General features: G+C 41.5%; 1 protein-coding gene across 1 annotated transcript; it reads left to right on the top strand.

Moving 5' to 3' along the window:
• Positions 1–1464: 1464 nt before the first annotated feature.
• Positions 1465–23953, top strand: LOC102948174 (vertebrate ancient opsin). Its single transcript, XM_007053023.3, has 5 exons — positions 1465–1828; positions 11411–11621; positions 12953–13070; positions 22426–22665; positions 23694–23953. Exons 1-5 carry the CDS (start codon positions 1465–1467, stop codon positions 23922–23924), a joined length of 1164 nt encoding a protein of 387 aa, XP_007053085.2. The 3' UTR covers positions 23925–23953.
• The last annotated feature ends 1399 nt before the right edge of the window (positions 23954–25352 follow it).

The following is a 25352-nucleotide window of genomic DNA, read 5'->3' as shown; positions in this document are numbered from 1 at the left end:
CACCAGATCACTGGCTTGAAATGGGGAACTGAGCAGGCCAGCTTGGAAAGAGTAACATAACTAATAAATAGTCATAATGGTGATGAATAAAGATGAGTTAGAGACTGGGCATCTGATCATCTTTTTTAGAGGTATATGACTGATTATTAGGGTTCCTCTATATGCTACTATTCCGTGGTCATGACATACCAATTTCATTTGCTCATGTGTGTTTGTAAATTCTGTATTTGCAGTTACTAATGTGTGTATATGAGATTTGCTGTTTCTTTTTGCATATTGTGTTAGAGCTTGGACTGGTATAAACTGACGTAGCTGCAGAGCCTCAAAGGAAATATGCCAAGTCACAACAGTTGAGGATCTGATCCATAGAATTTGGTGATTGTGTCAAGTTATTTTCCCCAGTATTTTACATAGTGAATGATTTTAAGCAATTAAATCATAAGTGTGTGACACACACAAGACATCCTGGTGCCACTTGCTAAAAATATCTGGGAAAAACAGATACTCTTCTTGAGGAATAGAGTCTGCCACCCTTATTCCTGCTGAGTAGTAGCCTTATTTGTCAGGTAGCCTCAATGGGTGCAGGAGTATATTACTCAAGAAGTAAGGTGCAACTCAGTGTGAGTAAGGGAGCAGAACTTGACCCTTAATTAGTATGTGCTGGTTTGGTGCTGAAAATATAACTTTTTGTATGCTTTTATTACAAAATCAGTAAAAACCCCTTACTGAAAAAAATGTGTACAGTACAGTGGAAAATGACTAAGGAAATTATGATGAATATTACAGGCAACTGGTCTGATGTCGCTTCAGTTTTAGGGAATGTAAGTTAGCAATCAGAGTAGCTTAGATTTGGACAATTTTACACTGCAGTATCGTTGCCACATTTTACGCCTGCTCTGGCATGCCACCTAATGTTGTCAGGTCTGCCCTCTCTCAAGCAGAGGGAAGTAAGAAAGGAGGCTCCACTCTGTTGTGCTTCCAGCAGAGAGAGACATGAGGAAGATCACCCCTCCCTCATTAACAAAGGGATTGTTTCATTTTTACAAGGCTGTTTGGCAGACAGGGATTCCAGCCACAGCCTCATCTTCCCCCACAGAACAGGGGTGATCAGAGGTGTGTTTCTGTGTTGCTGTTGGCTGTGTCAGAAGGAGAAATCCTGCTGCTCCTGTAGTTGGGCTTTATTGCAGACGTGGTTACAGTAACAGCTGCCGTGAGAGGAAGACTACATTACTTGTCAGAGATCTCCCTGCTTGGACTTGTTCCCACTTCCCATGCACAGCACTAAATTTTCCTCTAGCCAAAACTTTTACTTCCTAGACTTCATTTGGAAAGGAAGATTCATGGAGCTTTTGTTTAAACGACTGTTGGGGATGGCAAATTCCTCCTTTTAACCTGAATATCTACCCCTTATACAATCAAATACTATCTGAGATCCTTCCCTTCTCTGGCGAGGGAGAGAAAGAAATGGATGTGTTCAGAGCACCTGAAAATGAGTCTCTGCTCTCTGGTTCCACTGCAAGCTCCACGCCTTGGGATCCCTTCCACCACCCCCTGGAAATCATCCAGCCCTGGAACTTCCAGCTTCTAGCTGCATTAATGTTCTTGGTGACATCTCTGTCACTCTCTGAGAATTTTGCTGTCATACTGGTGACCTTTAAGTTCAAACAGTTGAGGCAACCTGTCAATTATGTCATAGTAAACCTGGCTATAGCTGATTTTCTGGTCTCATTGATTGGTGGCACGATCAGTTTTTTTACCAATATAAAAGGCTATTTTTATATGGGACATTGGGCTTGTGTACTGGAGGGATTTGCCATCACATTCTTTGGTAAGCTTAACTTTGTTTATATTTTCATATTCATTTGTCTTAATATGAAGCCTTAAGAAAAGAAGTTTCCCTCAGGCTGAGGTCTGTGTTGTGTAGGTTTAGAATCAAACAGGAACATCAAAGTGGTTGTGTACACTGCAACTTTATAAAGTCACTGACTTTACATGCAAATGATTTCACTGGCTCTTTCCAATAAATTATGTTCTGTAGTTGCTGTGGCTTGCTGAGTTCATGTTGCTCATTGAATGTCTTTATCTTTAACATATGTTCGGTTATATTTTTCTGTAAAACAATGGTAGTAAAATATTTTAACAACAATATTTAACAATTTTCATGGTGTGTATGTGTGAGAGAGAGTGAGAGCAAGCACGCACCTGCTGTTCACAAAGTATGAAAAAATGTTTTGATAGTAAAACTCCTCTTATTTTATGAGGATCTTCCTATAGTTTGGGCAGGATTGTGATATTGCTGCAATAGTAATCTCTGACATACTATGCAGTGTCATAAACAAAGATCAGAAACTAATTTCGACATGATCTATTTCAAATCAGTCATTTTTCATGTCCCTTTCTTGTTGTGTTACTTTACTAAATATAAGAAGTATATTAAAAACTGAAAAAGAATAGTAAACCTAGCAAGTGATAGCCTTTCTCCCTACACCCCTTCACCTCCCAGGTCTTCAGCCCAGATAGGAAATTAAAATGAGGCATCCCATACAAAAAATAAATCAATGCCTGCATTCTAACTGGCTTTTTCTCTTTTTGCTGTTTTATAGCTGGGTATCATTTTTTTGAAGTCACATAGCAGTGGTAATCTCCTAACCAGGTCAGCTCTCGTACTCAAGGACAGTGCTAGAGAGTGAAGTCAGAAATATTGGTGTGCAGCCGTAACTATCCATACTGATGGATGAGAGCAGCCCGCTGTGAGTGACCCATAAGGAAGGTCCCTTACCCTCCACTGATAGCTCATCCATTCTAGAAGTTGCCAGATAGCATAAGGGAGACTGGGAAGAGCTGAACCTGCCAACTTTCTTGAATTATTCTGAAATATTAAGTACCTCAAAGTGTGAAAATTATATAGTCAGGGGATTGTATTTGTTTCTAGCAACCATATTTAGTTGGGGATTGGTCCTGTTTTGAGCAGGGGGTTGGACTAGATGGCCTCCTGAGGTCCCTTCCAAACCTGATATTCTATGATTCTATTTTGCCAAATAGAATAAGTCCAAACCACACAAGATCATGTACAAACCCTAAATAGGTAATTAGTACTATTATTTAGCAAGTCTGTAATTTTTTTCTTCTTCCTCAAAGTGCTTTACAAAAATTGACTAATTAAACCTTTCCACATACCTCCCTATGAGGTATTATCACAGATGGGATAATGGGACAAGGAATGTCATGGCAGAGCAAATGTCATTAACTCAGGAGTTGTTGGCTCCAGGTCTTGAGCTCAGATGAGGAGATATTGGAGTACTATGGCCTGCATTACAACTTAAAAAAAAAATCCATACATCTTTGGGCATAGAGTTCTGCAAATGAAATTGGCAGTGTGCGGGGAGTCAAAAGCTTTTGGGAAGGATTGCTGTGAATGTACAGGGCCAGACCTGTAGAGTTGTATTTGTGCAAGATTACAATTTAGAGAGGCTCAGTCTTAAGGGACAGTATTATGAATATAGGAATTTTGAGATGTGCCCTGGAAAGAGATTTGAGGACACAGTGTAGCTGTGTACAGCAGTTCGCTACAGACACTCTAGTTTTTTAAAATAGAAGTTGTATACCTTTCTCATTCACTGTTTTATTGTTTAATGAACCCCAAGATCATTACATGGTGTCAGAACTGCTGAATGAGAAAGAAACTGCAGTAATTCTGAGGTTAACTCCTGTGTTTGAAATGAAAGCAGAGGAAAGGGGAGCACATGGAGAAGTAAACAGAGAAGAACAAAAGGCTTTTGGATGTATTTTATGAGCACAATAGTAGCTTGTCTAGCTTAAGAAGAGAAGAAAGCCAAATATGGGTGTGTTGCAACCTCCACCCAATCTGCAATTATCAGGCAATATTGCAGAAAACTGGAATAAATTCTGACAGAGATTTGAATTGTATTTGTCTTCCATAGGAGAAGATGAAAAAAATGATAAAGTGAAATCAATCTTTTTGCATGTTGTTATGGAAGAAGCACCGAATATTTATAACAACTTTAAGTTTGAAGAAGGTAAAAGCATGAAGTTAAGTAAAATGTTGACTAAATTTGTGGAACATTGCATTGCAGAAAGGAATGAGACATTTAAAGAGAAATTTTTTACCTGCATGCAATGTGTCACACAATTAAGTAAACTCAGTAAAACCTGTGTCTTTGGTGAGTTCACAGAGTCACTGCTTAGAGACAGAATCATTTGTGGCACTAAAGACAATGTGTTAAGAGAGAGACTGCTCTGTGAAGGAGATTTAACTTGAAAAAAAGCCCTCCAGATATTCAGGGGGGCAGAAATTGTGAAAGCACAAACCAAAGAGCTGAATTCATCAGAAGGGGTTATCCATGTACTAAGTACAAAAGAATATAGCCAGAAAGGGTCAAATTAAAAAGTGGAACTACCAGCTATGAAAACGACAGCTAGCAGGGAGACTGGGTACAGGTGGTTATGTGGAAGATTTGGATCTCAGAAAGACCCCAAACATTGTTTTGCCTTTGGGAAACTCTGCCATAAGTGTGAAAAAAATAACCATTTTGCAAAATGCTGCAAATCCCAGAAAAGTCAAGTGCATGTAGCTGAAAACATGGTTGGGGAGTTTCACATAGGCGTGCCTGGATCAAGCAAAACTGATGAGATGGACTGGATGCTGCCAATGAAAGTGAATGAAGCAATTATTCCACTCATACTGGACAAGGGAGCTCAGGTTAATAGTCTGTCTGAACAAGATTATGAGGGAATGAAAATAGACCAACAAATATAAATATAATTGGTTATTCTGGAACAAATATACCAGTGAAGTGGAGGAGCATCGCTCGCGTCAAATATAAAAGCACCACATACAGGCTCCCGTTCCTTGTAGTACCAAAGCAGGTGACACTAATTTTAGGTCTGGCTGCCTGTGAAAAACTCAATCTGGTAGAATAGGTGCTCTCATTACAAGATCATACTGAACCTGGCTAGGAGATACTCATTTGGGAATATCATGATTTGTTTCAAGGATTGGTTGCTTGCAGGGTGACCATACAATCCAGATAAACAAGCTGATCCCTCCAGTTATCCATCCATGTAGAAAGGTGCCGTTTCAACTCTGTGATAAATTTAAGGCGGAACTCATAAGAATGGAAGCAATGCACATAATACAAAAAATTGAGGCACCAACAGAATGGGTGAGCTTCCTAGTCACTGTGGAGAAAAACAACAGTCAGCTACACATAGGCTTAGATCTGAGAGACCACAACAAAGCTATAAAAGGAGAACATATCAAACTGCCAGCCACACAGGAGATTATTGCTCAATTTGCGAATGCACAATATTTCAGTAAATTGGATTCCTCCTCAGAATTTTGGCACGAACAATTAATGGAAGAAAGCTCAACATTATGCATATTTCATATCTCATTTGGAAGATACAGATTCTTATGCCTACTCTCAGCATAGCTTCAGCACCAGAAGTGTACCACAAAACCATGCCTATGATATATGAACATATGAACGGTCTCAACACGTCAATGGATGATATCATAATCTGGGGTTCAACTAATGAAGAGTGTTATTTCAGGAAGTCTTAGATGCAGCTAGAGTTGCAAACTTGAAACTAAATAGGGAGAGACATGTTTCAGGGGTTCCAGAACTGACTTTTTTTGGAGATACTATTTCCAAAAAAGGTGTAAAACCTGACAAGAGGAAGGTTTCAGCCACTGAAATAATGCCATGTCCCCAGTCAAAGAAAGATGTCCAGCGGTTTCTGGGAATGTTAATTATCTTGGAAAATTCATATCTACAAAAGCAGCAGTTTTGAAGAAACTTCTAGAAAATAAAAGTGAATGGTACTGGCAAAACAGGAGGAATCATAGAGAAGGTTTGAAACAACAACTCATACAAGAGCCAGTGTTGAAGTTCTATGCACCAAGCAGGCCTATTAAAATTTCAGCAGACGCTTCACAGTCTGGGTTAGGTGCAGTGATTTTACAGAAACACGACGATTGTTGGCAACCAGGGGCGTACATATCCAAGTCAGTGATTGATGTGGAAAACAAATATGTCCAGATTGAGAACAAGCTTTTAGGAATATTGTTTGCCTGTGAGAGCTTCAAGCAATATATTTATGGCCAGACAGTGGATGTTGAAACAGACAGGAAGCCTCTCATAGCATTATTTGGCAAACTGCTAAATTACTGTATCTTAAGTAGTCAAAGAATGATGATAAAGCAGCAAGAGTATGATTTGGTTGTGACCTAAACACCCAGCAAATTCATGTTTACTATGATGCACTTTCCTGAGTGGTGACTCTCACTATGAAGCCAGAGAAGACCCAAGCGATAGAGATGCAAGCCTGTGTAGATCTGATTGTAAAGTCAATTCCTGTAGCTAACAAAAACCTGCAACAAATCAGAGGGGAAGCGATGAAAGATGAATCACTGGAGATCCTTAATGTGATAATTAAAGGGTGGCTTGAAGAAATATGCAGTTGCTGTCCAAGTATAAGAGACTATTGGTAGAGCCCTGTGCGGATACAAATTTATACTCACAGATGCAGATATCCACAGATATAAATTAATATCCGCGGAACTGCAGAGCTCTCCTGGGAATCACAGCGGTGAAGGGAGCAGAACATGGGGCCACCACTCCCAGGAGCCATTGCTCTGCACTGGCAGCTCCTCCAGTGCGGCTGTACTGATCCCAGCCCCGCTCACTGGGGCGGGCACCAGGCTCACCAGCAGCTGTCCTTGGTCACATTAGTGTGTGCAAGCAGACAGGAGATGCAGACAGCAGCAGAGAAGGGACGGAGAAGGGGTACAGCCACACCGGAAGAACTGCTGGCATGGGGCGCTGGCTCCTGGGATCAGTGGCCCCATGTTCTGCTCCTTTCACCGCTGCAGTTCCTGGGAGAGCCCTCCAGTTCTGCGGATACCGATTTATATCCACAGATATCCGCATCCGCGGGTATAAATTTGTATCTGCACAGGGCTCTAACTATTGGAACTGCAGATATGAACTTACTGTGATAGACTGAGTGATTTTCAAGGGCAGCAAGGTTGCAATACCAATAAATTTTCAGAAAGAAATGCTACAGAAGATCCACAAGAGTCATTTAGGAATTGAGACGTGCAACCAATGGGCATGAGAGGCAATGTTCCCTCTAATTTTTCCATCCAGGTATGGAATAAATTTTGTTATGTGCACCGAGGTAAAGTGTGCATGTGCGCCACCAGCAGAAACAAAAGATCTAGATATAATATATATTTTTAAAAAGTTACCATAGGGATAATTACTCCAGGACAGGTTAGGCATTTTAGAACTCACTACTCAAAGAACTAAATTTAAGCGCAAGAGAGAAATAAAAATGATGAAGTGCATAGACCAGTCAAAAAACTAAAATAACACACTTTGAAAGAATAAAATTACAGAGAATATATGTGCATTGCAGGAACTACCAACTACCAGACTCTCTCTGTGTGTGTGTGTGTATATAGACAGAGATACACACAGACTCTCTCTCTCTCTCTCTGTGTGTATAGACAAAGACACACACAGTGTGTGTGTGTGTGTGTGTGTGTGTGTGTGTGTGTAAGAGAGAGAGGAGAGAGACAGACAGTCAGAGATTGTGTATGCTGGGGAAGTCTGTGAGAGACTGTGCACTGTCTCTTTAAGGTAAAGGCACTCACTCACTGCCCAGTGTTCAGACCTCAGACCCTCTCTTGCTTGGAGTCCTGGGTAAGGCTGTTCTGTCTCCCCTGCTGGGGTTCAGGGCCGGGTGTAGGGGAACACCCTGACATCAGCCCCCCTCTCTCCCACTCTGCACAGCCAGCAGGAGGATCCCAGGAGCAGCAGGGGCTCCAAGGCAGAGGGCAGGAGCAACGTGAAGCAGCAGGGGGAGGGGCACCTGAATATACTCTGGCTCTGATAATCAACTGCGCGGCACTTCAAACATTCCTGGGAGGCCACCCCAGTGCGCAGCTTAGAGGGAACACAGATGAGAGGTGATGTATTGACTGTGGATCAAGCACGAGATTACTAATGCAGCAGGAAACTGCTTTTTGTGATTGAATTAAAAGCCATGCCTTGCACAGTGCCACAAAGGCCTTATGAGAAAGTAGGCACTGACTTATTTACCAAGCAAATGAAAGAATTATTTAATAGTCACAGATTATTATTCTCTGTACCCAGCACACTACTAGTAGTAAGTCAGTGATAGCCAGCATGAAGGGAATATTTTCAAGACACGTCATTCCAGATGAAGTCTTTAGAAATAATAGACTGCAATTTTCCAGAGCAGATTTTAGTCAATTTGCCACAAATTGGGATTTTCATCACAAAACATCAAGTTCAAATTACCCCCAATGAAATGGACTTGTGCAAAGGTCTATATGGACAGTAAAGAACCTTATGAAAAAAAACTTTTGATAGTGGGGGCATTTGAATAGCTCTTCTTCTGCTCAGCTGTTAATGGGAAGGATCAGATCTAATTTACCAATCTCTGGTAATTTACTGAAATCTCCTGACAATGAAACCACATGGAAGATGAAAGAAAATCAGAAGTGGAAGAAGAAATATTTTTAGAAAAAAGCCCATGATCTCCCATCTCTTAACCTAGGTAGTAGAGAGTGCCTGAGGAATTATACCTCTAATATTTGGAGCCAAAGCGATACCATTAAAGAACTGCTGCATGCCAGGTCTTACATAGTCCACACAGACTAAGGGGACACATTTTGGACTAATCAAAAGGATCTAAGATTAATTGCAGAAGTTTCCAAAACAGTGAATGTGGATTCTGGCATTTACTAACTGACTGATGGTTTATCATCAAAGGACAAAGGACAAACTGGAAAGCAACAAGAGAACTAGACACTAATGAAAGGCTGATACTGAGATGATTAGAGAGTGAGATCAAACATCCTGAAAGGCTCATAGAGACTTGCTAACCTGGCTGGAGAAGGGGTTGTGACAGTCTGTACCATTATCATTACCCTTTTTATAAAACTATGATAAATTTTGTACAAGGTATGCCTTGTGAGGTTTCATTTGAAAATTCATAATCTGCTGAACATTATTTTCCTGGTAAAATGTGTGTGGCAACATTGTATGTAAAGTTATAAGATTCTATTTTATAACTTTGCTATAATAGGCTCCAAGTTTAAGACAAGCAGGCCCAAACTAGTTTTTCAGAGACAAAGACACACTAGTGCCCCATCAAATAATCAGCATAATCAGATAAACTATTATAGACTATTACCTAGTTAAGCAGCCATTCTGTAGCAGGAAGAAGGATGTCAGTGAGAACTTTACATATTGACAATGGAACGGCTGGGAGCAGGGCTTAAATTCAGCAGAGCTTCGGTAAATATTTTCAAACCCGCAGGAGCCCCGGTGCCTCCCACGGGGCTGACACTCTGAGCCCTGGTGCCCCCTCCCCGCACAGGGCTGAAGCCCTGAGCCACAGCTCCCCCCAGCTAAAGCCCCAAGAGACCCCCCTCCCGGAGCTGAAACCCAGAGCCCCAAATTGGAGAGGACGTGTGGAGCTCCGGGAAATAGTCTCTGAGAATTTAAGTCCTGGCTGGGATCTTCCTTGTAAACTGACTGCCTGTCACGTGAACCCCAGCTGTAGATAATCCTCAAAGAGCAGAGAATGGTATAAGAATGGAGGACACTCACAACACAAATTACATGTCTCCACCATCTCTACTCACAGCAGCTACAATGCTTGAAAGACAAAGGAAACATCATTTGGGGAAAGGGGTCCTGGCTGGGATGCTTTTCATCCAATACAGACTGCTGTAGGCATATGGTGAGATTAAAACCTTTGCTTTGAATCTATTTAGTTTACTAAATTAGGTATTAGTTTGCATATTATCTTTTAATTTCTTTGTAACCAATTCTGATTTTATACCTCATTACATGTAGTCCCTTAAAATCCTTCTTTCTGTAGTTAATAAACTTCTTTTATTGTTTAACCTAAACCAGTGTGTGTTGGGATTGAAATGTTCGGGAACCTCCACTTGTGATAACAAATCTGGCCCATATCATGTTCCATTAATGAAATGACAGACATTCTATGATCTTGTATTGTCCAGAAGGAGAGAGCTGGGCAGAACAGGATGCACATTTCTGGGGACAAGTCTGGGACTGGGAGTTTGCTGGTGTCGCTCTACATGTAATTCATGAGTGGCTGGTCAGAGCATTCATTTAATTTAGCTGGGAGTGATTTTGCATGCTAGAGGCTGTGTGTGAGCAGGACCAGGAGTGGTTTGTTCTCACAGCAAAGCAGTGTAAAAAGCACTCCAGGTTGGACACTTAAGGGGACACAGCTGTTCAGCATTCCAGATTGTACCTGGGTAATGTCACAGGGGTATTTGAGGAAAATGAGTGGTAAAGAGTCATGTCAGAGTGATATGCAGGTAACCCCTCCTCTCTAGATAGTTGATACATTTTGTATATGGATTATAGTTTATGGAAACATATTAGTTGGGTCAAATTTAATGTATGTGTTATTAGATAGTTCTTCTATATACAAGAAATAAGAGCTAATTTTCTTTTAGGAGGGAAGATGTAGAAATAAGTTTGTGCAACATTATAATTTAGAAAAGCTCCCTCATGAGGGACAGTATTATAAATAGGAATTCTGAGATGTGCCCTGGAAGCAGATGGCCTGAGAACACAGTGCAGCACTGTACAGCAGTTCATCACAGACACTCTCTAGTTTTGTTAATAAAAGTTTCATTCCTTTCTCATTCACTGGTTTGTGACTTAATGAATCCCAAGATCACTACAAGACCCTCAGCCCCACCAAGACTGGTTTAACTGCCAAGCATGGGGGGAAGCTCTGCATGGTCTAGGTCTCCAATGACAGCTCCTACCCTCACTACTCTGGCTCCTTGGTGCATGAGGTACGTCTGGGGGGAAAGGAGTATCTACGATCCATGGGTAGCAGAATGGTTCCTTGAGGCGGCAGACAGCCGAGTGTAAGACAGAATTGCATGACAGTTTGAGTTACAAATGGGCTAAATCTGTTTCAGACTTTTGAAAAGTCAGCTTTTTAAGATAGATCTTACCCAATTATTCTTACAAGCCACACATGGCTTCCCTTGCACTCTGATAAGAAAAATCTTTCCGTGGCACACAAGGAACAAGAGGAGAAATCCGATGCAATTAAAACAATCCACACTTTGAGTTGGGTTTCTAAATCTGTGTACAGCAGGCCAAAGCTGTAGTCCAGTCTAAGAGCTTTTGCACACTCAAAATGAAACTCAAATATGGGGTAATTCTTTTACACATCCAACCTCTGCTTGAACTAATAGCAAGGGCTTGTGATGTAGGATGGAGTTTGCTTTTTGATCTACTGCTAAGATGGTATTGTAATGTCCTCTTTTTGACCAAGATGCACATTTTCATTACAGGAATCGTTGGTCTCTGGTCTCTTGCTCTGCTGGCTTTTGAGAGGTACATTGTGATCTGTCGTCCACTGGGAAATATGCGCCTGAGGGGGAAGCATGCAGCCCTGGGCATTATCTTCGTCTGGATCTTTTCCTTTATCTGGACCATCCCTCCTACCATGGGCTGGAGCAGCTACACCACCAGCAAGATTGGAACTACCTGTGAACCCAACTGGTAAGGTAACTCCGATAGCACATCAGTGAAAAAACAAAACCAGAGGCTACGCTAACTTAGGACTTGGCTACACTTGCGAGTTACAGCGCAATAAAGCAGCCCCAGGCACCCTAGCTTACTCCACATCCACACTGGCAAGGCACGTAGAGCACTCTGACTCTGTAGCTACAGAGCTGCTGGTACTCTACCTCGGCGAGAAGATTAACGCTTGTTGCGTAGTGGCTGAAACGCCAGGACGTCAGTGTGAATGAGGTGTTGCATTACTGTGCCCTGATCAGCCTGCGGAAATGTCCCATAATCCCCTTAAGTCAAGTAGCTACTCTTCTCATTGTTTTGAACTCGCCCTTTGAAATGTGGATATGCCCTTTGAAAGCTCCGTTTCTGACAACCATCTCCGAGACAAAGCAAGCCATTACTGTGGAATGCTGTGTGAGGAGAGAGGTGGAGAGGAGGAGGAGGTCTGCTGCTGTCTGAACTTACAAGACAGCATGCTGACATGCTTTAAGCCCCCCCAAAACCCACTCTCTCTCCCACCACATACACACAACACACTCCCTGTCACACTCCACCCCACTCGCCACCCCCCCATTTGAAAAGCACATTGCAGTCAATTGCATGCTGGGATAGCTGCCCATAATGCACCGCTCCCAGTGCCACTGCAGGTGCCACAAATGTGGCCACGCCAGTGCACTTGAAGCAGTCAGTGTGGACAGACTGCAGCGCTTTCCTTACTGCGCTCTATGAAGGCTGGTTTAACTCAAAGCGCTCTACATCTGCAAGTGTAGCCATAACCTTAGAGTCTGAAAGTACACACAATAGATTGTGTGTCCATTTATGTGCACCTCATTTGTGCTCACACAAGTCCAATATGTGCGCAAGCCCTCATTTGTGCATGCACAGAGGTATTTGCCCACAATATTCATAGAAATGTTTATGTACCAGCAAAAGAGCATTATATGTAATGTGTACCCTTTGAAAATTTAGACCAGAATATCCAACAGGTAGGTGGCTTGAGCCACCTATAATAAAATGTTACATTTCTGTACATCCCTGCATTTCAAAGGGTCACAAAATGTTTTATAATTAAATTCTGTTTATAAAATATATCTGTATGTGAGAGATACTGATACTCAGTGTCTTGTTAGACTATACTGATCTCTGAAAGCATCAGCCTTCTTACAGCACAACATATAAGGTTTGCTTTCTAATCTAGTAAAGACACACACTGATATTACTGGAGAACATGAAAGGATTCTTTTCCTCTCCACAAAACAAACTGAAGAAGTAATAATGTAATATTAAAAATATAATACATTTTGTGTTTTATACAGGTATTCAGGAGCCTATAATGATCATACCTACATTATTACATTCTTCACCACCTGTTTCATACTGCCATTACTTGTGATTTTGGTATCCTATGGAAAATTGATGAGGAAACTAAGAAAGGTAGGTACAAACACTACAAAGTAAACAAACAAAAAGGCATAATTACACAGTTGTTTGGAATTTTCAGCACATAAGCACTGTCCAAGACCACCAAACTGTGAGCAGATCGAATTTCCAGACAGAGCGTATAGTCAGCAGATTTATCATGGCTTGTTAAATACCCATTCTTCCACAGAGAAATTCATACAGATTAGCAATCACTCTTCAAAAGTCTGACGTTTGACTCATTTATCAGTACATCCTGTAAGTTAAATATCAGAGGAGTGAAAGAACATGCTACACTGTGTAAACAAACAAAGAAACGGAACAAGCCAATAAAGCTTTATTTACAGTTTTACTTCAAATCAGTGGAGTTTCTTCAGATTTAAACCAGAGTAAGTCAATATCTACTCGAAATTTCCAGGTTTTGGAAATGTTAAGAGCTGTGTTGTGGAATATGACAGTAATGCTTAAAAACAGCACTACTTAACACTCTGACACAAGATATTTACATGAGCTCGTAGAAACTGTAAATTACAGAATACTGTGCAGCACATATCATGGAAGGCAATAAACTGAATCCAGAAGGTTCTCCAGGGACACTGGGACCTGAAAAGGACAATAGGCTTAAAAAATGTTTTTGTTTGTGACTTAAAAATTATGCCAACTTTCTCAAAATAGTACACATACAAAAAAGGAATGCTCACAAATTTGCTTAAAGTGTGTTAATAAGCTACTCACTATGTTTTCCACCTAGGAAGAGAATATTACCACCTTTGTTTCATCAACAATGCAGCACCATCATAATCCTTCATCTAAGATTTAACGAAAGCAGGCTACATTGTACTGGGATTTTTTATTTAGTGTTTGAATATTTAAATGTCTGCTTTTATTTATTCTGCATGTCAAAACAGGTCCGGTGTGTAAAACAAGACAGAAGAGAAAAGTTAAGGAAATGAGTTTCTGAGCTTTCATCCCAAAGACAAGTTTTAATTGTCTACTGGGATAAGTTGGATAGGAAACTACATGTTGTGGGTGAAATCCTAGCCCTATTGAAGTCAATGGGAGTTTTTCCATTGACTTCAGTGGGGCCAGGACTTCATCCTGTAAATATCCAGGGGAGGCTAGCTGAAATAGCTGCACAAAGATTCATGTAGGTCTTAAAACAAAAAGCGTTCTCAAACTTGGGTGTTAACTGCAGAAGAACTTGTGCTTCTACTGTGCACAGACACTCTGATGTGGAACTGGACCCCTTCAGCAAAAGAGAGAAGTAAATTGCAATGTAGTAGAACCCCCAAAGCATTTATGCCTGTGTTGACTTCAGAACAACCCAAAGTCTCTAAACATTGTTGATAAAGGTGATGAACCTCTATTTCCAAAATCCATTACTCGTGGTTCCCCAAACAGTTTTTTTGTGCGGCTGCGCCAATGGGGCTGCCTTCCTTGGTGTAGTCAAAGCTGATTGCAGGACCAAGAGAATTTTTTTTTTGACATCCAGAAAAGAAAATTAAAATGTGGAGAGGAAGACGGGTTTCCTTCAGCACATGCAGCAGCTTTGATCAGCTGCTCTTCCTCGGGAGATGGTCACTCAGACAGGCATTTCTCCATAGAAAGGGGGTTTTCCTGTAGACTCCAGAAGCCAAAAAGAGAAATGGAAAAGAGGATATAAGATAGAAAAGGAAAATGACTTATTAACGAAGGGATGATAACAGGAACCTAAGACTCACATTACAGGTGCTGTTCAGGATTTAGCCAAAACTAGTGATGTTCCCTCTCTCTGGCTTGGTTTAGTCAGGAAATCTTTCACTATCAGGACAACGAAGACCCAACAGCGTCATGGTGGATTCTGGGGTTCAGGAATTATCTTCAAACAAGCAATGTCCAAATCTGTGACTTTACTAGGAGCGTTCAAGACCCCTTAGCATAGTTCTTTTAGTGAAGCCATTCAGTTTGTACTAATCTTTGTCCACAACTTTTGCCAACACTTTTATATACGGGACTGAGTTGGGGTTTCATTACTTTTGACAGGGTAAAGTACAGGCCTCTGCACAACAGTATGTTGATACTGGTTTCTTGCGTAAGGAGCTCTGTAATTGCCATTAGATTGTATTAAATACAGCAATTCAATACAGTAGAGAGGGATGCAAGCCTCAAAACTGGGGTCCTGAATGTTCCTAAATGCAGGTGTTTGCAGCTAGTGATTTTGTCTGGGGCCATCTCTGTTTGGAAACATGCTGCTCTGGGGTCTCATCAGTTTCTTTCCAAACAGAGCCACTCACCGCAGAACTCCCATCTCTCAATATTCATGTCTCCACGGATCCAACAGAAGGTTTAAAAAACCAGTTTGAAAGTTACTAAAGGACTGAACAATTTAAGGAAAGTTTTTAATTAGTGGTTTACAATAGAGATAAAGACCTTATGCGTCATTCCTTCATTTGTCATATAAAGCACCACTTCAGCGCTCCTTATCAATTAATTGGTCCTGGGTTTAGGAGGAATACATTGTCATCTGTGACAAGCCAGAATTAGAAGGGACAGGCTAATGTGAGACAAGTAGAGATGGAGCAGAGTCAAAATACTATCCAAACACAGTACCAGAAAAATACATCCTAGCTGTCATTTACACACGGGCACACAGTGTGGAGTAACCCACAAAAGCTCCATTAGGATTAATGGGAAGGAGTGGGTGTGTGGAAACAGAGTTTATAGCTCCTGTCAAGACTGCATTTCTGTTTAGATACTTTGCATCATTTGCTCATCTGTGGCTGAGAAACACTTTGCATAGCTGAAGGGAGAATGAGGCAAAAAGGCATCTCTTTTGTATTTTCTGAGTCCTGGAGACACTGCACTGGGCTAGTTTTCTGGCCCAGGTTAGAGTACCCTTTGGCCTTCAGCCTGCTCTCATCTGTGACAGCTGCCAAGAGCTCAAAGGGGACATTCCGGCAGCTAGGGATTGCAGAGGAACACCTCAATCATGCCATCGATGGCAGTTCTATGCCATCTGAAAAACTTACTTAGGTGAGAACCTCTGAGAACTGGATCTGCTGGGTTTATCGTCAGTGTGTGCCAGCAGAACAGTACAAAACAGCTGGAGCATGGCCCAGAATCCAGGCCTCTATTTATATACTGCAATACATCCCAAAACTTCAAAAAATCATGAGATTGGCCCCAAAAATCAAAAGATTAAAAAAAAAAATTTGAATCATGTTTTCAATCCTTCTTCTGTTTTCTGAACTTCCCTGTACCTGCCCTGTAATGTGTGTGGGATAACCCAGTGTTGCCAACTTTCACAAATTTAGAATCAGAGAGATGATTTTGCCCCCTCCCCCCAGTAGGAGCTCTCACTGCAGCCCCCAACTGAGTTTGGGGCCACACTGTGCGACTTGCTGTACAAACACAGAGTAAGGAAAAGTCATGAAGAATTTACAACCTAGTGCAAAATGTAGGGGTGAGTTAGTGGTGTGGGAGCTGGAACTGGGATTTGCTAAACGTATCGCATATAGGGGTCATCCAGCTTCCCTTAGATAGGAACAAGATCTAATCCCTGTTGAGCTAAGCAAGATACAAATAGATGACCTACAAGTGAAAGGCTCTGGAGCTCATTAGCAATACACTGAGGCACCCCTTAAGCACTAAAGTTACACATTCAAGAATGGGGCTGACTTTCTGGAAGGATAAGTTCATTTGAAATCAAGTTCTGACCTTTTATGGAGTTTACACAGGCAGGATCTTCTCCTTTCTGGGAACAGAGGCAAGATCTTCCACACATGTGTAGCTTAACCAAACTAAACAGCAACAAGGTACTCTTGTTCTTAAGAGTGTTCACTCTTAATCAGGAGTAACTCCAGGTGTAGCCAAGCCCTTGACAGTCTTGAATACATTCTGAATCTGCCACACGGTTCTTAAAAGGACAGCTCCCACTAACCAAAATAAAAACACTAAACATACAATCATGAAACCAATGTTAACACAACATCCAAATTCACTTCTAAATACATCCTGCAAGTCACTCCTTGGACTAATTATTACACAGACGTGTATAAATTTTTCACCTCCACACACACATCATCATCATTTGAACCCACAACTGTCAGCAACATAGCACCAAGCTCACCCACTTGAGTTACAGGAATAATTAATAGATGGAGAGTATGATATTTTCATCTGGGTGGGCTATGCCATATATGGAAAAACACCACACATATATAGAGTGGGTTATACAAGTATTTGAGAGACAGCAGTGGAATACTGAGAGAGCAGGCTTTGGCTCTCCTCTTCCCTTTATAGCTAATACTGCTCCTCTTATCTGTGGGCTACAGAATTCACCCTTCCTCCTGTTCTCGCTCCTAGCACTTGTTCATCTGTTTTCTCTACCTCTCTCTCACCCCATTTCTCTGAGCATCCGCCTCTCCACTTTTTCCTGCATCTGCTTTCTCTGTCCCTTTCTACCTGCTCCTTTTTTTCAGTTCACAGAAATGTTGGGGAGTGTAACAGGGAAATGGGATGGAGAAAGGAAGAGAAGAATGGACATGAAGGGAGATGTGATTTAGGATCACTGTCAGAGTTGGTGATGAAGTTGGTTTGTGAAAGGACTGCCACTGCATGGAGAGAGTGTGTGTGCCTTGCACATTGTGTCGCAAGCATCACCAGACCATTACACAGCCAGTTAAACATACTGTATTTGCCCTCTGCTCCTATTCTCCCTTGCAAGAATCACCACATGAAAAAATAGGATTGGCTTCTCCAACCTACACCTTAGGGGTAGGTTCCCAGAGCTCAGGGCTCTTTTTTATTGGCTTCTTCCCCACACGGCTTGTTCTGCAGTGTAAGCATGACCACCTATGCTCCAGGAAGTACAGACTTCTCTTGGTTGGCATCATGTGATGATGCTGTCACATGACACACTATGCGATACCTGTCTGCTGAACTCAAACCCGCCATGATTCAAAGAATTACTTCGGAAATGCATTTGCAAATATCCCCAAAGTGTTTGTCTTGTCCTAGTAGACACCATAGTCATAATGTATTAGCTCTGCCTTGGAATCAGGCGAACAATTTTTGGTACTGGAGATGAGCCTTGCTTGCAAAGTTTGGAGGATGGTTGGATCCTTCCCAAAATTTAGCAGTGCTTGGAACTGAGGTTTTGGGATGAGTCCCTCTCTATTTTGTATATTAGGAAATAATTAAAAGGAGACTTTGAAAACTGCCGAGTACAGCGTAAGAAAAATGCCAAATATCTTTGAGCTCCTGTGGGCTGGCTTGTATGCAGCTGAGACATCTTAACTGTGTGGGGACAGCTGGTAGGCCTTTGTGGAGCCTATAAAACATGTTACAGGTTCATTTTCTTTTGGTTTTGTGCTGAACTCCATTCTCTTTCTGGTTAGTCAGTACATTTAACAAATACAGTTCTCGTAATGCAGCTAGACTTTCCATTCTGAACATACAGTTCATCTTTCAGAGGAAGACTCAATCCTTGAAAAACAAACAAAACAAGTCCTCTCCGCATCTCTACAGAGAAAAAAATCAGTACATCTCCCAAAACAAAATCTTCTCTGAAGGCTTGACTACTTAACCTTATTTAATTTGGCCTTACAGATCCGATCTGGCTAGAAAACAAACTCCTTCAGTAAATATATGACAATATATGACTATTTCATTTAGGGATTTAGGTTTTCAGTTTAAAACTAAAAATAGCTGATAAAACAACATTGATTGTAACTGTTTTAGAATCTGCTTTTTAAAGAAATAAACTACTGAAAACAACTACCAAATAGAAAGAGGCAAGGTTCCTCACTAGGCACTCTGCTGATTTCACCCCTTATTACATCCAGTTCTTACTCTCTGTAGTTCGCTTCTTGGTAATGTATAAGAGTAATGCGGAAGCTCAGTGTATGGGTGTATAGGTGTGGTTACACACAGCTTACAGCACACAATGCAAACTATAAATGATCGCTTTTATGATTATTTGTAAAAGCGCTACATCTTTCTAATTACCCAAATGATATTTGCTCAGATGCAGGCTGTCACAGTTCAAATAAAACCATAAAAATTGATTTCTCTAGGAAGTTATAAGGCCTTAAAATAGCCAAAATAAACAGAAACGAGTAAAAATAGGAACTGAGAACTGGAATTCCTAATTCCTTCTAGAAATCCGACTTGTTTGGGAAGCGGTGCAGGAATTTAAATAACTTAATCCTTTAATCATCTGTTTCAAATGTATATATTACTCTCCTTCACCACCTTTCCTAAACCGTTACTACTGGTTAAAATACTCTAGTGTTCTTCTTCAGAGGTGACTGTATTTCAAATATGGGTGAAGTGATTCCTAGGTATGTGTAACCCAGGCTGCTGGGTGTTGCACTCTGTCCCCCTTTAGTGGCACCCAGACCAGCCAGAGACTGATGAGCCCGCTATAGCCTTGGCTAAGAGACATGTGTCTTTTAGTTCATACAGTAGAGGCTCTTGCGTTAAGTTCCAGAGGTCCCAGATTTTATCCCTGCTGACAATGACCGTTGTCTGTCAGTGTTACATAGGTACATATGAAAAGCACCATATAAATGTCATGGGCTCTTCGGGGCAGGGCCTGTCTTTTTGTTCTGTGTTGTACAGTTCTTAACACTGGTCTATGACTGGGGCTCCTACACACTAGCACAACATACATAAATAATTATTTGAGATGTATCATCATTACCATTAAGTACTCTTAATTGCTATAGTTTTAACTCACCTCACTCTTTGTTTCTATGCTTGACTGCAAACAGCCATCATTTCAAACATATCATAGAATGCCTCTATTCCTGCTAACTCTGGGGTTCCAAATTCACTACTGAGTTAGTCAACTTTAGGACTAAATAATTTGGAATCTTATGCAAAATCATAATGCCACAGAGCCACTTTTTTAAAAAAGGAAAATACATTATTGTAATCAAGCAATCAGTTTCAGGTATGTATTCCAATGAAAGGGGTAACAGCAATAAACCAATCTCTTTTCATACTAGATGTTATAAGCAAAACAAAACAAAATCATCCCTGCTAAATCAAGAGCAAATGCAATCAAACCAAGTGGAAAAACATATAGTGCAAAATTTAAAGCATTCCCCATTGGGAGTTAGGTGCCTAGGTGCTTTTAAAAATGCCATTAGGTGCCATCTGCATCTTTTGGAGCCTAAATACTTTTAAAACTCTGCCCCTAAAATGCCGCAGGAACAGGGGAAAATGTAGGGTTGTAACCGTTCAGCTGAATCTACTTTGTCACGTGCTATCATTTCCCTTTCCTCAGGTTGCCCAGCATGGGAATATCCCTCAACATCCTATGTCAAATAAATACCTCTAAGCTTCCCAAGTGCTCTTTGCAGGAAGACAACTTACCACATATGCGGTCTTAAACCTGCTGTGCTCAATTCACAGTGCTTCTTCCCTGCTCTCTGGTGGTGAAGGGCATGCAGCAGCAGAGTGTCTGATATACACTTCTGGCATCTCTGCTCCTTGTGCTCTAATGATCACTCCTGGTGACTAGGTAGGCACATGTACAACTACAATAAGGATAATTCCTGTTAACATTACTATCACACTTTTATCTGTCTCCAAAGCACTCTGAACAATTAGCACCATAATCAGGTGCTGCATATCTGCTATTTGACTCACCATGATCTCTTTTTTTTCCAGGTGCAAGCTAAACAGGGTGCAGGTCAGGCTTAAACTGGTTTAAGTGTCCATGTGCAAAGTTGCACTGGTTTAACTAATTCAGTTTAACATCAGACCTTTAGTTAAACTGGCACAATTTCTGCGTTTAGACCTATAGGCAGGATCAGGATCATAAAATGAAGGAAAAAGAAGTCTGAAATTGACGAAGCTGGTGAAGGAACTCATAAGGAGTGGTGCTTGGTTGGACTGATAGACAGAGAAGATGATTTTGTAGACGAGATCATAGCTTTAAGACAGGTGTGGGCAAACTTTTTGGCCCGAGGGCCACAACGGGGTTGCAAAATGGTATGGAGGGCTGGGTAGGGAAGACTGTGCCTCCTCAAACAGCCTGGCCCCCACCCCCTATCTGCCGCCTCCCACTTCCTGACCCCTGACTGCTCCCCCGGCCCATCCAACCCCCACCCTGGGACCCCCCCACGCCTAACCCCCCCCAGAATCCCACCCACTATCCAACCCTCCCTGTTCCCTGTTCCCTCTCCCCTGACAGAACCCAGAACCCCCAACCCATCCCCGCTTCTTGTGCCCTGACCGCGCCCCCCCAGGACCCCTCCCCTGCTCCCTATCCACACCCCGGCCCCCTGAATTCTGAATAGAGGGCCAAATCCTGTGCACTTTGCACATGACTAAAGTCAATAGGATTAAGTATTTCACTGGGATTGTGTCTGAGTAAGGCAGGAAGAATTTGGCTGGGAGATTGTAAAATAAAGAATTAGTGCTAAACTCCTTTGTAATCAAAGATATTGTCCTTTAAACCCCCCAAACTTTAATAATGATACTACTTGTAATTCACATAAGTCCTCAGTGAACCTCACATGCTATGATCTAGTCACAGCAACCTTACAGGTTGTCTTCAAAAAAGCAGCTAGTTTTCTTACTAGATTTACAGATCCGTGTCTTTGTTTCTTATAGTTAACTAATATATGCTAGTTTGCATACATATATATTATACTGATAATACTACCCACCATATATAGTCCCAGCATTTAAGTCTACACATTATTAAAGCAGTTATTTAGCCCAAATTGGCCTGTATCTTTGTTATAATCCTGTTCACTTAGGCTAAGTATCCCATAACAACTTGCATGAGCTGAAGCAAGCCTTGGCTTGAAGTAGTTAGGAAAACTGTCAGTATCAGGACATATGATTATTTCCTCATGGCAACAGGAAAGGAGTTACCCACACAAACCTATGAGATGTCTTGAGGCCCCTTGGTACCTGGAATGCATGTGCTCAGAACAAAGATAAAGGTACATCATGACCTGAATGCAGGGGTTCAGACCAAAAGATAAAGGGGTACCCCCATGGTACCAGAAACAAACAAGGTAAAAAGCTGTTTAATTGAATCTAGTTTCAGGTGACGTATATGGTACCTTTTACTGGTAAACAGGTAGGGTATAAAAAGATGGCTTTGGGGATGTAACTTCAGGGAGCACATCTTCTGCATAAGGGGAATGTAACATCACTGCACGGGACTGATCTTCTGAGATTGCTATCGTGTAGATCCTTTTTCCTGTACTATATTAATAAATCTGACTGACACGGATTATTTCCTCTGTTGAGTATATTTCATAACAAAATAACAAACCAAAGCGTGGTCAAGCAACTGACTATATAATTCATCAATATTATTTTCTACCAAATTTTCTGGAACCTTATATGTTTTTCTTTAAAGGTGTCAGATACTCAAGGCAGATTGGGGACTACAAGGAAACCTGAAAGACAAGTCGCTCGAATGGTTATTATTATGATCCTTGCATTTCTATTCTGCTGGTCTCCATATGCAGCCTTTTCCATTCTTGTCACCGCCTGGCCTTCCATTGAGCTGGAGCCTCGTCTGGCTGCAATTCCAGCTTTCTTTTCCAAAACAGCTACAGTTTATAATCCGATTATTTATGTCTTTATGAACAAACAGGTACTGTATGCCTTCAATACTCATATTTTGATATTTTGTTTGACTCATTCCTGAGTGAATGGCATTGTTTCAATAATTAATTATCTACCTACATGTTAATTCATTTAGATAAATATTGCTCCACTTACATTACACATCTTTCCGAATTAAAATAACCCAATATTTATATCCATCTACTGTATATTATGTATTGTAGACTCAAATTTTAGGGCAAGGACCCTGAGCTGGCTGGTCTCTAAGCTTTGCTGCAATATAAATATTAAATAAAATAACAATAATTAGTAATAGTAGTTGTAGAAGTTAGGGTTGGAGAAGAATGGGAAAAAATACCCTTACAAATTATTCTGGTTCCTTAATGAAAGTTCAGTTTGCAAGACTCTCCCATTCAATTTTTGTCGTTTTCTGGGCATTGCAACATTGGTGGATGTTGTGAGGTGTGTACATGGAGGAGCAATGCTAGGGTGTGTTTGCAGAATTTGTGAGAAGGGGAAGTGTGTGTGTGTGTGTGTGTGTGTGTGTGTGTGGAAGGGGAAAACGTTGGTGTGCGTGAGATAGCATACATTTTTCGGAGGGGTGGGGTGGGGAGGATTGGCTGCATGGAGCTGAAGGAGGGCTGACAAGGGGAAGAAACCTGACTGCTTTGCTGATAACAGACACAGTAATAAGAAACTCAGTGGAAAGGAATGGTTTGTGGGATGAACAGTAGTGGTTCGTGGTATTAAAAATCAGAATGCAGAGTATTATAATAAAGAAAAAAGGACTTGAAATGGAAGTTGTATCTAGGTGAGATAATGAAAGAGCAGCTGATGCATTTACTGGCACTCATGACTTTATTTGTTGTGTCAGCTGCAAATCTAAACATTTGCTGGTTCTGACAGCTATTTCCACACATTCCCAATCCTGAAATGTTGATTCACGCAAGGATTTCCAAGTGTTTTCATGCAAAACACAAACAGCCTCACAGAGATATTTTAAGCTTCATGGTAAGGTTTAAAAAAAAGTTAATCTCCTTTATTTTATAATTCTAGTTCCGGAGGTGTTTCATTCAGCTGTGCGGATGCAGTGACCGAGAGACTGCAACATGCAATATGAACCCAACTTTGGAGAGAGTGGTGCTAACCCAGGACAAAGATCGTGGTGAAATGTTCACAATAGCAGCACCCAACACCATTTCAAACAGGAGAAATGAGGATGAACAGAGGAGCTGCCATTTTTTTACTCAGTTGACAGTTTCAGAAAACAAAGTCTGTCCGATGTAAACAGAACAAGTTTTGAGATAAGAAATGCAGCACTACAGAATGTTCCCTTGTTATCAGTGGTTCATTCAAATGGTTGTCAGCAAGACTGTGAGGGCCCACAGTCTGGCAGAAATTTGCCTCTGGGGTTGCTGAGCCACAGAAGCACCAAGGGCCTCCAAGCTCTGCAGCTGTACGTATTCCTTGTATTCAGAGGGCAAAGAATCAGCATGCTATGTGACAGTGGAATGCCCCACTATTAACTGATTCCACACTATCCCTTTTCCAGTCCATCCACCCTCCTGGCTCCTGGGAATGACTTCAGGAGACTCCAGTGAACATATACTGGGACTTGACATGCTAACAGGGAAGTAGGTTCTCATTCAACTGACTGAACATTGTGAATTGGAAGAAAACAAAGGATCCCATGGCTCCAAATTAATAAAGATAAATAAATAATACTTAGTACTTGGCTGACTGGAGCTCAAACAGGTAGAGCTAAGGAGGGATTATGAGCTCTAATAACTTCAAAAAAGAAGAGAATGCAGAGTGCCCTGTATTCACTTATGATCTGTGGTACAGTTCCTTTCCCAAGCCACAACACTCTATGGCAATCAAGAGATGCCTCCAGATTCCCAGCCACTGTTTCATTAATGCAAACCCAGCCAGGGAGACTTCCCTAGAGCCCTTCAAGTCTCTCCTTTCCCCCATATCCTTGCCATACAAGAAAGTCCCTAGAATCCCCTGAGGTGGATTTATAACAGCTGACAATGATTGTGGTGGGGGGAGAGAAGAGGGCTAGGATGTAGCGCAATAAGGGAAATGTCACACCCCATTACTGTGCAAGTGACCTTTCTGAGGAGAAGTTCTATAGCTGGCTGACCTTCCCCTGTAGAAGTCTGCCTGATGCAGAGCTAGGATCCATTACCTTCCAGAGATCACATGGATCGGGAGGCTGCTGCTATTAATGATCTTTGGGTTTTTTAGTGAATGCCATTTGTAAAAGTCAACCCCTGGAGGAGATTATGGTTAAAAGGCTCAGCTCCAACAAAACTTTAGGCAGACTCTGTGTGTCCCTTTACCCAAGATGAATTCTTTCCCTTATCCCATACTTACTTCCCTGGTCCTTCTCTCATGACCAGAGAGCAACAATACCCGAAGTCCAAAGTGCAAACAATTCGATGTTTATTAGGGTGAACTTCCAGCAAGCATGATTCTAGTTTCCCTCCTTAGTGGCCCCCTGCCCAGCTCTGACACCACAGAGCCTTACACCTGTGTCCCTGTTCCCATTCCTGCCCTTAGCCAAACATGATTCCAATTTCCCCACCCCCACTCTGAAACCTGGGTCATGATGTACCTCTCAAACAAGGCAGCATAGCCCCAGGCCAGCAATCAGCTGTGAGCTGCACCATCTTCACTGCTCAGCCTAACAAATTTATTAGAGCATAAGCT

Source organism: Chelonia mydas, chromosome 7, assembly GCF_015237465.2.
Source record: "Chelonia mydas isolate rCheMyd1 chromosome 7, rCheMyd1.pri.v2, whole genome shotgun sequence".
In the NCBI taxonomy this organism is placed as follows: domain Eukaryota; kingdom Metazoa; phylum Chordata; order Testudines; family Cheloniidae; genus Chelonia; species Chelonia mydas.
The sequence above is the reverse complement of the archived record's forward strand: the minus strand, read 5'-3'. Positions and strand labels throughout refer to the sequence as shown.